This window comes from Phalacrocorax carbo, chromosome 10 (genome assembly GCF_963921805.1).
Source record: "Phalacrocorax carbo chromosome 10, bPhaCar2.1, whole genome shotgun sequence".
Lineage (NCBI taxonomy): Eukaryota > Metazoa > Chordata > Aves > Suliformes > Phalacrocoracidae > Phalacrocorax > Phalacrocorax carbo.
In genome coordinates this window covers 207,440-223,398 of record NC_087522.1, presented here as the reverse complement: position 1 = coordinate 223,398, position 15,959 = coordinate 207,440, and the positions used below count along the sequence as shown (strand labels likewise).

At 37.7% G+C, this 15,959-nt stretch overlaps 1 protein-coding gene across 3 annotated transcripts in view; it reads left to right on the top strand.

Moving 5' to 3' along the window:
* PDPK1 (3-phosphoinositide dependent protein kinase 1) overlaps positions 1–13,707 on the top strand; it is a 75,174-nt gene extending 61,467 nt beyond the window's left edge. For all 3 annotated transcript variants that reach the window (XM_064461252.1, XM_064461253.1, XM_064461255.1), the window contains one exon: positions 7,363–13,707. In XM_064461252.1, the coding sequence (XP_064317322.1) occupies positions 7,363–7,392 (30 nt within the window). In that variant the 3' untranslated portion in view covers positions 7,393–13,707. The remainder of the gene's footprint in view (positions 1–7,362) is intronic.
* The last annotated feature ends 2,252 nt before the right edge of the window (positions 13,708–15,959 follow it).

The window sequence follows — 15,959 nt, the reverse complement described above, 5'->3', positions numbered from 1 at the left end:
GGCCTCAGATAAAACTTCATTACTTTCTGTGCCTTGTAACTTGGTTATGCAGCTACACATATAGAGACATTTTTGTAAATTGCACTTTAAAAGTATTTCAAGCTTTGCGTTGGATTCTTAGTCAAATTATTAATTTATGCTCTTATGTCACTGTTGAGGTAGAACTTCAAAGGAGTTGTAAGGGATTAATGTAGTCAAGGATAAACAGTGAACCTGGGTAAATCACGTCACGCTCTTTCCAAAACTCTAGTCAAGGTCTGCTTTTACCAGAATGCTTCCGGAAAACTTTAAAAGTTAACAAGTTAAAGAGGTGCGCAGTAATAATTCAGGGCTGAGATATGTACCTGAAATAAAACATAGAATTCTAGAACCTAATAAACGTCTTCATAAGGAATGGTAGTGCATCTTTAGGGAACTTCAGAAGTTGCCAGAGTTACACTGCATCCTTAATGTACAAGAAAATATGAGCAAATGAAACTATTAAACCCTAAATACAAAAGCTAGATTGGAATGCAGTACAACTCTGTAAAATCAGTAGCTCTGGGAGAAGCTAAATCTTAGACCTCTCCATTGAAGTGCTTCATGGTCACTGTTTCAGAGAAGAGAGCAGAGCATAATTTGACCAGGGTGATGAATAAGAATTACTGTTAATTTCAGTTGGAGATATAAACACACGCTCCTTTTGTCCTGGAAGAGTTGAGCTGTTGATAATTTTTTCATAAATTGTGTTTCTAATTGATCAATTATTTTTAATAGGTCTATGTTGTGCCTGGGGGATGGGGTGGGAGAAAAAAAATTCTTTTTAGTTGGGAGGTTTCTGACAGCTGTGTTGACGAATCTTGACTGAACCGTGGGAGCTGTTGTCTCAGTAGTTCTGTCTTAGCTGGTGTTAATCCTCTCATCTGATATCTGTTCATTACTGTCTGAGTTGGTCCCCATAACGTTCATATGATTGAAATGCTGGTGTCCAGTGAATCATACAGAGTAATGTGTTCATGTACTGGGACTGACTTTTAGAAGCCATGAGAAAGTCTTCCTATTACTTTTACAGCAGGCTGGGTTAGAGAAAACAAAAAACTGCCAGTATGTAATTTTTATTGGCAAATACTTCAATTTTAATTAATAGTACTGGACTCTCAGAATAGGAAAAAGCGTTTTCTGATAGCCCATCTAATCAAGCTTCACCTTCATTCCTTCCTAGAGATCTTTTTTCTTGTGTTTTTTTTTTTTTTTTTTAAACAGTTTGTGTAGTAAGTTAGTAGTTGATTTGCATGTAACCTTCTAATGCACCTAAGCTAAGGAAATTAACAGCGTTTGGGACATTGACTTAAATAGTTCCAGTGGCTTGTACTGGCAGCCGTAGCAGTACTGAAAGATAATCTGTATTCCCACAAGTATTATTCTCTTTCATAACACTTTGTTGACCTGTCACTCTTGGGACAAGTGACCAAAGTTTGTTCATAACATCTGCATCCAAAGTTAGATTCTCAGGTGCTCTCCTTTCTGATCCACGGCAAAGAGTACACAGAGTTAAGGTACCAGCTTTACAGTCTTATTTAAATTTTCTCCCTACTTAGGGACCCTATTGTTACGTTGCATGGCACTATTGGCATCTATCTGCTGACTTTAAGACATTTGAAAAAGGAAATTTTCATGAAATCTGTAACGTTCCTCCTTGAAATTGTCTGCTGTCATACTTTCTTACAAAGAGTGGGGTCCCAGATAAAAGTAAATAAATGTCATTCCCAGATGTTTCAAGTGTAAGTGACTGTACTTTCTTACGGCTCTGACTCACTTGCAATCTCTTCTTTTCCCTTCCTTTCTCTATACTTGCATGCTGCATGCCACTCAGAGTGAGGACGAAGAAACGGATTACGATATGAATGACTCAGATTAAGTGTAAATGTCATGGTGAGCACTAGCTGCCCTAGGATCTTACCCAGATACTTTTCTGCCCCATCCAATTCCTACCCTCACTAGTGCTGTCCTTTGGCTAGTCCTGGTGGTGTGTGTGTTTGTGATTATAGTTGTGGCATGGTTAGCAAAGATAGAATTCCTGTTCTGGATATTGCTTCTTTGACAGAATGATTACTGTAGCTGTTATAAGCTGTGTTGTGATTGGTTCCTTTAAAGCTTTGCTGGGAAGAAAAGTTCTTTATCTAGATTCTAGGACCAGAATTTCTTTTCATTTTTATTTTCTATGTACCAGCTTTTCTGTCAAATGTTTTTAGGCGTAGATGCATCTGATACAAACTTACAGTATACGTTTTCAGTAAACGTCTGATTTGGCAATAAATTAGCAAACTTGACTGAAGTGCAACATAGTCAAAAGATGGTCTTACCTGATAATTTTGAAACTAATAATTTTTTAATCAAGTCCTGGCAAATATAAGTAAATAGTGTGATCTCGGTGCTACGTTTATATTTATCACAGGAAACAACTCGCTCCAGGGAGGGATCAGGTCCTTTCCACTGTAGTTTGATGTCTCGTTGAAAATCAAAGTACCTTAAAAGTCACAAGTGGAAGAACACAGAACTTGCATCAGAAAGAACAACTTTTGCAACCTTTTCCTAACATGTCTGCAAGCACTGCTCATATTTATTCTGCTATCCAATTTCTAGAAGATAACTTACAATTGGATGTTCAGTGATACTTGTGCAGGTAGTCGCTTGAGCCTGTATAAATTGAAGATATTTACCATTTTCTGAGGTTGAACTCCAGCTTCTCACCTATACACTTGAACTTTTAAGCTGTAAAGCAGCCTTATACTTACCTCCTGAAGTGTTGCTTCCACATGGCTGAAGAAGCAGCTGTGTTATTTTCTTAACTGATGCCAACAGAAACCACTGCTGAGGTAGAATAAGGTCTTTTTGCCAAGTCTTCAGAAATGGCTTCAAGGAATGGATCAAATCTGAAGCTTTATTGAAAAAATATATTGGCACTGTGCTGGAATTGAATGCAGTATTCTTAAGCTGCCTGAGAGACAAACAGTCCTTAAAATGCTATTCTACCTGCAGCAGATTTATTTTGAGTAGGAGGAAATAGTTCTCACATTCTGCTTCCTTAAGAAGCAATCACACTTGGGCCCCTAGGATATGAAAGTTCATTCAGCATTATTTAGAGTTTGTAAGTCAACTTTGGATCTGGTACACCTGGAGGAAAAACAGAACATAAACACAAAAAGAAAGAAAATTCTGAACACAGCAGATCTGCCCCAGGATCCAGACAGTCCCCAGTATCGGTACAGACTGGGCGGCGAATGGATTGAGAGCAGCGCTGCAGAGGAAGACTTGGGGATAGTGGTGGGAGAAGAATTGGATATGAGCCAGCAACGTACACTTGCAGCCCAGAAAGCCAGTTATCTGGGGCCACATCAAAAGAAGCGTGGCCAGCAGGTCAAGGGAAGTGATCCTCCCCCTCTACTCCACTCTTGTGAGACTCCACATGGAGCACTGCATCCAACTCTGGGGTTCCCAGTACAAAGGCGGACATGGACCTGTTAGAGTGGGTCCAGAGGAGGGCCACGAAAACTGTGAGAGAGAGGGAGGGCTGGGACACCTCTGCTATGAAGAATGCCTGAGAGAGTGGGGTGGTTTGGTGTGGAGAAGAGAAGGCTCCGGGGAGATGGTATTGCGGCCTTCCAATACTTAAAAGGGGCTTATAAGAAAGACGGAGAAAGACTTTTTACCAGGGCCCGTAGTGTCAGGACTAGGGGCAATGTTTTTAAACTGAAAGAGGGTAGATTTAGATTGGCTATAACGATGAAATTCTTTACTGTGCGGGTGGTGTGAGACTGGAACAGGTTGCCCAGAGAAGCTGTGGATGCCCATCCCTGGAAGTGTTCATGGTTGGGTTGGGTGGGGCCTTGAGCATCATTTCAAGCATTTCACGTAGCGAAAGATGTCCCTGCCCATGGCAGGGGGGTTGAACTAGATGATCTTTAAAGGTCTCTTCCAACCCAAACTGTTTGGTGATTCTGCAATTGAAGGTGTGCAGGCAGAGGAGCGTTAGTGAAGTCACCTGTTTAGCTAGTGGAGCATGTTCTCAAACAAAAACTTCTTCCGTGTCTGATTCTGCTCCAGACATATGCCTCAATGCTATCTATTAGCGGTTTGGGAGAAGACCTGCCATAACTTTTTTCAAATTCTATTGACCTCTGTTAGTGTTGAGACATCTTCTCTCAGCATTTTTGCCCAGTAAGCCACTAAAATTTTTAGCAATAGTCGTATTAAAGGGTTTTGCAGGGGGAAAAAAAAAAAAGGAAGAATTTCAAATTGCAGTTCAGAGTCAGTCATCCTTTCAGTGTTTAGTAAGTAAGTACAACTTTGATAGAACTCCTGATAACTGAAATTCAGTTTCCTCTTTGGACAAAGTCACTTTCCATGACTACAAAAGGTCTGCTTTCACACAGTTTCTGAACAGAGATGGATGGGACACCTCTCATGAGAGTTTGCTGACCAGAAATCATTTCCCCTTTAGTAAAGGAAGACATTACAGAAGAAGTACCAAGCAAAGCATACTAAAATATTGCCTGCTCTGATAGAATTTCTGTTAATCATAGAAGGATTTGTAATCTTCTAGGAAAGAATACACTGAAATGTTTCATTTTAAATTGGAAGGATTTACAAAATTAATAGATCTAATATTAATTTCTAACTGCATCGGTGCTTGTTTCAGCAATGTTTTTGTCTCTGTTGGAAATTGTTTCACTTACTGACATTTGCTGGGTCAGACTGTTAGCCGCTGTGTGGGCATCTACTCCAGCACTTTGTTCTCAGCTGTGACCAACAGCAAATACTCGAGGAAAGAGTTTAAGTATGAAGCATTTATCAAATTAATTTCTGATATATTTCCCCACCTTCCAGTGAGCCTCAGTTTAGGAATTTTGGCTTAAGGCCTGCATCCAGATCATTGTATGAAATGTACAATGACACTTTGATACCATGAGTACGTGTCAATGGCACTATATTCTGTAAATTTGTCTAATTCCTTTTGAATATATTATACTTGCAGTTGCTGAGCAATTTTCAGGGCATGGATTCTCCTCACAGAATTCACTTGTATCTCTCCTACAGTTTCATATGAAATGCTTTTTGCTTGGCATGCATAGTAAATTATCTTCATGAAATAAGCAATATATGCATCTAAAATACCCTAAAACATGTTATGGCCCATGGGAAACATCTTTCTATATTTTGGAAGTTTATCAAAGTAGCTGCAGTGACACCTGACTTTATAACTTCAAAATAATAATATTGAATTTGAAATGAAAAAGAACTTTCTATGCACAAAGTGAGATCCAGGTACTGCAGGAAGTGCAGTGAACAAGTGGTAAAGTGGATTTTTAATTTTCTTTTTTTTTTAAAGCTAACACTGAACTGTCTCTGAACTGTCCCTGGGGCACAAAAATGGTGATGGGTTCTTTATGAACTCTAGTCCTTGAAAGATCCCATGGAGCTTTGCAAAGCAGGTGAGACCCTGCTTGACTACAGTCATTATGAAAGACATACTAGGCTTGAAGATTGAGGTTAATTGAAGATTGAAGAGGAGGTTAAATTATCAACATTTTAACAGTTCAAAAAAGAAACCAAATACCTAGACTTTTTTTACTTAAAACCATACAAGAAACTGCTGTGCTGTGTTAAGTGTTTGCCAACCTTTATTTTACAAGCACAAAGACTGAAGTGTTTGTGTGTGCTGTCAGATTCTGTGGGTCTTCTGGCAGTGAATGTGCTACTGAGTACTTGCATCAGGTGTTTGTCTTAATATCAGACTACACTAAAATCACCATGAAGGAAATTCTACACTGAAGACAGCTATGCCATAGTCCAGGGATTGTGCCTTTGCTTTCTTTCAACTTTTGAAATCAAGAGCCCTTCCCAGGAAAACTGTCAAGAAGCAAAAGAAAATGAAGTATTATTAGAGATACTTTTACTTACGGATTAACATTGTTAAGTACTTGTGCTCAGTACATTGGAAGCTTTGCTTAGTGCTTTATTTAGCTACTGTCATGATTGGTTCTACAGTTTGCTCAAAGGCTTCCCTGCAGTGACCTCGTTATTGCCGATTGCCATTCAGTTTAGAGTAGCAACATGAGAAACGTCGTTGCTTGCACAGTCAATACTGAGACTTGGATCCTTTCCTCACTGGCGGAACCAAACAGAATTGAAACAGAAAAAGAAAAAAATAGTCAAATTGGAAGTGGAATAGGTGGTCTTCATGTTGTAAGATGCTATAGACAAGGATAAGGATTCCTAGGATTTTCAGGGGTAGATATTTTGTTTGCATTAGACTTCAGTCCCTATGTTTAATATATGTATTTTAAAGTGAATATTAAACAAACCAACTGCTTTTAGGGAAAAAAAATTCCTTTTACTCACTGTAATGGGAATCTCAGTTAACAGGGGGAGAATCAAACGCCTTAGACAGAATTTTTGAGAAATACATTCTTCCACATGAAGTCAGAGCCTGCATTACCTCGCAGCTGCCTGGCTTGGGCATTTCAAAGGGTAATGATGGACAAGGTAATGCATGAAAGGTGCAGTGTGCTATGTCCTGTGTCCACAGAAACAATTTTCATGTCATCAAGGATGCCTAAAAGACTGGTGGTATCTTGCATGAGCAAATAATATTAATGTAAAAATATTTTAAAACTGCTGTCAGAGTAGTACTTATTTTCATATAGCTGGTCAGTCCAGCTGATAAGCTTTGTATGTCTGAATAGCATAGTAAAAATCTCTGAACAAATGTAGTTGGTTGACTTTAGTTCATGCCAAAGACCAAGCCTGGGCATCTATTACAGATTTTAAATCAGTCTGTTGACTTAAATCTTGCCAACTCGTAGTCTTGGCCTTTGAAAACTTTCTGCATCATCTCACCCAGTGTGCCATTTGTGCATATTTTGAGTTGATAGTTGTTTTCAGTACTAATTTATGGGACACAATTTGCAGCTGAAACTTCAGAGAGTTAAGGACATTTTGCTGGAACAGGAAAAATGAAGATTAAATTCAATTTCTAATAAAGTACCCAAGTACACAGGACCTAAGTATCTTCAGAACTGGCATGAGGCGAAATGGCTTACTTTCTGCATCTACAAACCCTTAAGCTTTGGTTATATTAATCATACCCAATTCCTAGCAGCGATTTACATCTGTTTTCATGATGTTTGATAGTAGACATTGTATGTATCAATCTGTCTTTTCTTCAGCCTTAAAGCACAGACTTCAGGAATGTCCTTGAACCAGCTCCCTGACACTTTATCAGTTATTTGAAAAAGTCATTTTGTTGCTCTTTGACCTCCATGCTTTAGGAATGACATTGAGCAAATTTTCATTTATAGAATTTTTATTGGTCTGTTTCAGATTTTGCAAGAACGAGGTTCCAGGATGTGAAGACAGTGTTGAACGGTGACAATTTTATCTCTTTTATTCCAAGACGCAGTGAATTGTCACACTGAAGAGGCTCGGCTGCGAAAGAAAAAATCTGATTTAGACAATTTTCTGTTGATCTGGGTTCAACCATTTTTGCCTATAAGCTGGTGTCAACTGGCTGAAAGCATTACAAGATTACATAATGGGAATAGATGATGTGGGAGTGTGTGTTAAGTTTTGGTTGTAGTGCATGGTTGTACTCTCTTGTGGGCTGACTGATGCTGGTCATTTGAAAAGAAATGACCACGCGCTCATATTTTCCTCTGAGACATGTAGCACTTAATGTCTGGTGCTGGATGACCCAATGTTGATCAGTTTGGAGACATTTTCCTACTAATCATTGTAAACATTTAAAGGACAATGTAATTGGTGCTACACACACACACACACACACACACACACACACACACACGCACGCACACACACATATATTACAGCCCACAAATGCAAATATTTGGGCCTACATTGTTTCCAAATCAGTGGCAGCCCTGGTTGACTGTGTTATACTGCACATTCCTTTTGGCTCTGTGACATACTCTATTCTGTGATAACAGCCGAGGAGATCAACTGAAACTAGCACATAAAACGTTACACAACAGAGAAAAGGTTTCTCTAAAGAAATGGTGTATATATTGACTGGATTTATTGCATATTTTAATACCCGGAGGGAAGACTAAACTCAGACAAAATGGCCTTCACCTGAGTTATTCTTGATGTTCCTTCTGTTAAAACAGTCTCCTGCAAAAGTTATGCTCCAGTCTTAGCCAGATGTTTGGAAGGGGAATCAAAATTCACTTAAAATGAACAACTGAACATTCTGTTTCTTTTGAGATGTTTGTACTCATATGTGTGTTTGTGCTTTTTTAAATGCTTATAAGCATTGAACGCTGTGGGTTATGGTAGAGATTTTTCTAGAGCTGGAGGTTGTACAGAAATATGGCTGGCTAGTCCTAGATCCCTATCTCTGTGACTGCTTTTAAAATCAACCTTGAGTGTGAACATGAGCTCACCCATTTGAAAAACCTAATTACTACAGACATTCAGGGTACCTGTAATCAATCTTTCTATACTGTTTCAACTATGCAGTTAAAGAACACTGTTTGAAAACATCTGGTGCAGTTTTATTAGTTTGTCCTTGATGAAGGCTAATACACAAGACTGGAGCTTTTTAATACACTATGTTTTGATCAAAATCTTTAGCACGCCTTTAAAACACTTAATGAAATTGAGAGTATAAAACTCGGCTTCATTGACTTATGAAAGCAGTGGGAGGGAGTTTCAAAAATCTACAAGATTGTTTTGAATTCTAAAGACATTACAGTTTTCATTCTCAGTAACTTCAGAATTTATGCATATACTCTAAGTAATCCTTTACACAAAATTCTGATTTTCAAACACCCAGGGTCTACTTTTTTTTTTAAAGGACTTACTATACATTGATAAAAGTTTGGCAGAAACAATTTGTAAAAACCATTTCTACTAAGCAGGTTAAGCAATGGGCTAAATGTTCTGTCCATGCATCTAATGCTTGAAAGGGTTTGTAATGCATTTTGCGGCTTGGATGTGGTCTGCACGGGAAGCTGCTGGCCCCTCCACAACAACACATAAAATGTTTGTCTTTTTTTAAGATGTTAGAACTGAATTGAATTTACTAAAAATGTAATTGTGTAGGGGGAAATGTTTATACTTTTATACTTTTTTAGGCACCCATATTTTATCAGCTTAAATTTAGCACCCAAATTTCCCCTAAATAGTAACAGATTATCTTGTGTATCTGAAAATAAGCATAACAGTTGTCTGTGTTAACTGCATATTAAAACATTTCCTCTGCTGCAGTAGTCACTGTGTTTTTAAACAGTATGACTCCACCAAATTCTCTGAGCTCCCTAGCTCATGGAATTGCAGCCAACCATGTTTCTTGTTTTTTTTCTTGATGTGCTCTGCAGAGAAATTCGGCATTGGCCTAAGTGAATTTTAATGCCTAAAATATCTGTTTTACAGTGATCCTTCTGAATCACCATTTCTGTTTTTTTTTCTTATTTAACCAAAAATAATAGAATATTTCATAAAGTGAAATTTTCAAGAATGACAGCAGCAAAGCATGAGTAACAAACTGAGCAAACTGAACAAATTTAAAATATGTAAAAGAGTGGGTTTTTCTAAGTACATTTTTTTCACTGGAGTATTTTCAGTTTTAAAACATGCTTTTATGGTGAGATTACCTGCAATCTAGTTTACATTGTATCCCTGTTGTAGCGAATTTGGGGGAAATGAATGGTTAATAATTTTGCACTTTGTTTCCAATACCTCACAAAGATTTTAAGAAAGGAAAAAAAAAAAAGAAAGAAGAAAACTTTAATAGGCAGGTACCTTGTAAATTATTTTAAATATGCTGTTGTTTGAGACCACCCAAGCTAATCAATTTCCTGTTCTTGCTAATGTCATTATTGCTTTAATTTCTGTGAATATTTGAGGCTTTCAGATAGATGGAAGTGCTACCATATGCCTTTATCAAGGCATTAAGAATTGATCCCTAAATAAGTTTGCTTTCTTTTTCTTTGACTCTTGTAATTTCAAATAAAGTTAGCTACAGTAACAAGGTAGTTGCATTACAGTCCAGTCTACATCACCAGGTTTTGCAAACATTGCTTTGTCTGTTAAGATCTTGCAGGATGAGGTAATGTACCAATATAGTTTAAACTGGAGTAGTTTGTCTGTTTCTTGTCTGTCATTTGGAGAGTATTTACCTCAAGAGAACTGCCTGTGACTATGTAAAGCTGATGGGTTCACTAGGGGGCTGTAGTTGAAAAGCTGTACCACAAAAGCCTTTGACGTGAACTCTGGATTTACACAGCTCCACTATTCTTAAATCAAAACAGTATTCCAGCTTAGAATTTAAGATCCTGAGCACAAAGAGATCATAGCAGAAGCAAATAAAGCAGGAAGGGAGAGATACCAAAACACAACAGTAATCAAGGTGACCTCTTATGAAAATATAAATTCTATGAAAGATTTTACTTTCTACCCTTTTGCTATATGAATATTTGGTGAGGTTGTTTGGCATGTTGTCTGTGGAACAGGAGATTACTTCAGCAGGTGGTTAGTGGATTTTCAGTGAAATTCTTTAAAGGCTTTTACATGACAAACTTCTTGCAAAACCTGCTTAAAGACTGAGAAGTTCAATTTTACTGTAGAGGTTTCTTGCTTTGAGTTAGGAAACAGGTAGCATACTGTTGGCCTTAAGTTATGTCAGAGGCTAATTTTCTGTATTGGACATGACATTTTTGTATTAAATGCTTTTGACTACTTCAAGCAGCAATTAAATCAGAGTTTATCTGCAACGAACAAGTCATTCTCAGGCCGCTAAGACGTGAAGGTCACCTGGTCCATAATAACTGTCCAAAAGTATAGCCTGACTCATCAGCTCCCACAATAAATGTGAATAGAATTTTTTTCTGTTGGGTTTTTTCTTTGTTTGTTTGTTTAACAAAAGACACAAGGTCACCTGGAATTTTCTCCCACTTACTGTGGGGTTTCCGTGGATTATGACTAATCACAGTTTGTTATCCCACAGTAATTTAATTGTGTCAAAGGCCTGATTGTATTTAGAAGCTTATATTGATTCTCCACTAAACTTTCGGTCCTTTTAATATACTTGGAAAATTTGGAAAATGTACAGTGCTTTTTTTCAAACTCAGCTAGGCTTCTTGTAATGATAAAAGTTCCTTTCAACCTTCATTGTAGCATTAGTAAAATATGTTTCTTAAGAAATTGAGCTCAGTGTATCCACCTAGGTTTTTTGTCTTCAGATTTTCTTTAGACAATAACTGTGTAGCTCCAGTTCTAGCAGTGTTAGAACCAGGACTATTTCCTGAAGATACCAAAATTGAATCAGTCTCCTCTTGCTCTGAGAGAGGGTTTTTTTTCAGGAGAAAAATGAAAACTTCTAGCAGATTAAACAAAAGAAAACCTGATTGCAGGCATGCTTAGGGAACAGGTCTGTTGAGTAGTGTGATGGTGTTTTCAGAAAACTGCTTTTCAGAACAGAACACTGTATTCTCTGAATGTCTGTTGAGGTGTTTGAGAGTTGTCAGTCTCTTGACCTATCACCAGCAAATTAACACACGTTAATTACAAATTACTATTTTTATTAGGACAAAAATGAACTTGGAATGCAAAAATGTAATAGTATCTGATTGAATGAAATGACCTAGAAACTGGATTGTAAGGTGTGTTGTTCAATCATTATGGTATGCTGGAATACATTCCTTGAGAAGCACTGAGAGAAAAGTGAAGTACTGGGCTTTTCATGGAGATCAAAGTCAAGTGAAAGAGAGTCTGGAGATGAAGCCTGAGCTTTTGCTCACTTGAAAAGTGATAAAATCAGAAAGTCATTCTCCTGTTTTATTCTCTCTCTCTCACCATGTCAAAAGCATCTTTCAAGTTTTTCAAATTAACTTCTTCAATCAGCCCTGAAAGGTGGGGCCCTTGAAAAAAGATGGGATTTTGTTACGCCTTTAACAGTACCTGTTAGCTCAGGGCAGTAGGATTAAAACTTCCAGCAGTCTTTGGAGAAGTGTCTTTTCTAACATAATGATTTTTAAATACATACAGTCTGAGGGCGCTGCCTGTTACTTCATTATAGTCTAGATGGAAGTTATCTCCAGCTTTTTAAGGACAATCTCGGGATCTTACCTGGGTTTGTGTGTAGAATTATTGATTCTTAAAATAGTATAAATATTCAGTTTAAAAAAAAAAAGTGTGAGGCTCTCTGAACTCAGTGTCATACAACTTTTCTTTCTTTTGGCTCACAACAATCAGGAGCTGTCTTGAAAGGCTTCTTACTGAACTGAAGCTTTAAAGGGCTAAATAGATCTTATTGTTCAGTTTTCCTAAATGAGTGTCAGACAGAAGGAACTCTTTCCATTTTCAATGCAGAAATGCTAAGGGCTAAATCCTTTCCAGGGCTCATTTGAAGTTCCAGAGACACATAATGTTTAAAAAAGCAGCTAGTCTGTTTTTCTTTCAACTCACAGACTCTAAAATAATTTTTGCAAGTGGCTGAACCAATTGCAGATATAAGTATTCATATATAGCTTGGAATTTCAGTATCCAGCTTGGTGAGGAATACACTAAAGGAGGCAGTACACTTGTCCACCACTTTATTATTGCCTGTGCTGAAATCTGACAACCTTTATGAACAGCACTGGCAATAGAGAGACTTTGAGGAAGATTCTGCCCTGGGAAATTTTTGCGGAATATTTCATTGCAACTTAGGTGTCCTTTACTTCAGCAAGGTCTACCAAGGCATAGATAGTGCTGCAAACATAGCTTTCTGGGCCCATCACAGGGTTCTCTTTAGGATGTTGTGTGTTAATAACTCCTACAATGAGAAACATTTTAGAAAGTTATTTTGCTACTTTGGGGGTGGGTGGAAGGGGAAGAGTTGCCTTAGAAAGCGGAGCGTAAATTTTGACCTGACTTAACACCTGTTGAGATTTCCAGGCCTGGTTATCTGACATGTAAAAGTTAATATATTTATATATGTGATGCTTGCTTCTTTTGAAGATTTTCCAAAAACTTACCTTATGCACAACTGTACTCAAACTTAGCTTGGCTCACTTGAGGCTTGTGCTTGGGTCCCTAGTGTAGGTTGAGCTGCACGCCCTAAGAGAAATGTTGCCAACCTGTCTACCTGCAACCGAAAAAAGATCACCAAACTGAAGGAATGTCAATGCCAACTGTTTCCACCTGCTTCTGTCCTAAGCCTCATCTGAGCCCAGCTATGAAAAATCTGTTTCCTATGGACTCTCTTGGCCCACCTACCTAATTCAACAGATGTTCTTTTTTTTCCTTTCCCCCCAAACCACCGATCTCAAAATTAGTTGTGCATCAACTGTTTGTGTTAATATCCAAGTGGCCATACCTGCAACATGTTATTTCCTGGATAGTGGATTAGCAATAACACCTTATTTTGTGCCAATTCATTATCTCTGAGGTGTTCTTACTGCAGCAAAGTTTGAGTTTTGATCTGGTTTTAATGCTTTTGCGTTAGCTAAAACTCTTAGCACAGACATAGACAAGGAACTGAATTCAGTGATTTTCCCTGGATAAAAATCTGCTAGGGCTTCCCAAATAATTTGAAGATGGTTACAGTTAACCATCATTTTTAAAACAAACAGACAATTAAAATGTGTGGGTATTTTTTTAACCTCCTTTTCATAACACTAGTGTATTGTAAACTGCATGAAATAAACCTGTTTTTTCCCTTTTAAAGTCTGATGTCTTAAATCTTTCTTTTCTAAATCAGTTAATGTTGACATTAACAGTGTAATATCACTGATATTCCTAGGTTAGCACTTCAGTTGAAACATGTAGTTGCATTTTTTGTGCAGTGATTCAAAGTAGTAATACCTTTTTCCTTTGTAAAGGAGACATCCTTTTCTGCTGCCCCAAACACTTTATGACAAGAAAAGCAATGTTTATTCAGATACACATCTGCTGGGAAATGAAGGTATTTTCTTTGCGTTTACTATGACTATTGCTGATCATTATAGTAGGAAATAGTCCCCTCTGGTACGGATATATAATCGCACAAAAAAACCTATGAACCGAGTTTTAAGTAGTCACTTAAAATACATATATTTAAGTAATCACATGACTTGCATACATTTTCTTTCATGCAACTTACAAATCACCCTGTTTAACATCACAGGTTTATTTTAGAAGCCAGTACTTTGCTTTGTAATGTAAATGCTTATTTTGTCTTAAAAATTAGTCTAACTGAAATTGACGCTTTATAATAAGGCTGCCCTATAAGAAATGTAAATAAGAAGCCACTTAGTACATCTTTGCTGCAAAAGTCTGAAAGATAGAAATGGCTGAAGTAAATTATTAAATACAAAGTACAGGTTGCTGAAATTACTCAGGTGGTTTGACAGCTGTGCCCTCTACAGGTATAGAAAAGTTCATAATTCAGTATTAGTATTGAGAAGAAACTGCTAGTAAGAATTAAGTATGAGAATCTAAGACCTGCTATGAAATCTTAGAGGCTGTACAGTTATGTATGAGGTAAACTTCATCTTATCAGTTTAATCTGTTTTAAATGCAAAACACATTCTAATCTTTCCTTATATATCCAGCAACTTCAGTAAAGTGGTGTCCTTTCACTAAATTGATTAGTTGCATTTTAATTGCATTTGAATTTTACTAAAATAAGTCCTAAGTACAAACATTGCTCTAGTAGAAAATAACTAATCAAGGTGTGCATGTATATTTTTATTGGACTCACTTTGCACTTTACAGTCAACAACCAGCTCTACATTCAATCCAAATTCCCACTATACGTATCTGTAGCTTCAAGTGTCTTCACCAGTTAGCAAAAGTGAAAGCATAAAAGGGACAGCAGTGCACCCTGAACCAGAAACCAGTTAATAAAGGGGACATGAGTAAGTCATTAACATCCTGTTTGGATCTTTCATGACATTTAGAGTTTATTTGGCGCTATCTTTACTTTCAGTGGGAAGTTTCGCTTCAGAAAGATTAAAATGACCCCGTAAATTCATCTCAGTGTGCTGAAGTCTTGCCCAGCAGTCATAAACACACAGTCCATATTTATGTGACGTTCTCTGAGACTGCAATCTGCACAATTTCATGAGCTAAATCCTGTGAGCAGTGTGTTAACTATTTCCCCTAAAACCCACTGCTTTTGGTAATGTCACTGGAATCACTGGGAAGGGTATACAGGAGAGTATGTTTGTCCTGGTTCTACTGTGAGCATTTGCTACTGGTGAACGATTTCTTAGCTTGAGTCACCTTTAGTCTGATTTGGCATTGCCACTATTGCACTCTTTACAGCCCTGCTGAAAGTCTCTATTAGTGCAAAAGACACCACCAGACATTCCAAATATATTTTCACCAAGTAACATGCAACTGGTACCTTCATTAAGATCTTTGATACTCCCCTTTCCCCGAGTCATTTGGGACTGTCGGGATGCTTTCTCTACACACAGCTGCTAACTCCTCCATCTCTTCTCCAGTGCTTACTAGTTAAAAGGAATAAAGAAATTAAGGCAGATGCTGCCATAGGTATCCATGCATTAGGAAAAGAGAAAGCTGGGCAGAAGCCAGGTGCCCACAGGAAGGCAGGTATCCTAGTTTACATCCTTGAGGTACATAATTGGCTAAAGCACAGATGTGGACAGGAGCTGTTCAATACAAGAGAACATAACTGCTGTTAAATAACTCATTTATGGAGAGAAGATAAATGATGACTTCGTGAGAATAGGGCAAGTGGTCCAAGGATTTGGTTTGTTTACATGAAGGTGCAATTTTGCATTCTAAAACATTTCTGTTATATATCACTTTCTGTATTTCTCACTGCAATAGGAAGATGTTGAAACTGCCCACCAGCAGGGGAGGAATTTGAGCCTAAGGCCAGCCTTTACTGGTGGAGGTGAATCCAAAGACTAAAAAGTCAATTTCAGCTCTCTCTCTACACCTGGTACACGTGCAATGCCAAGACGAAA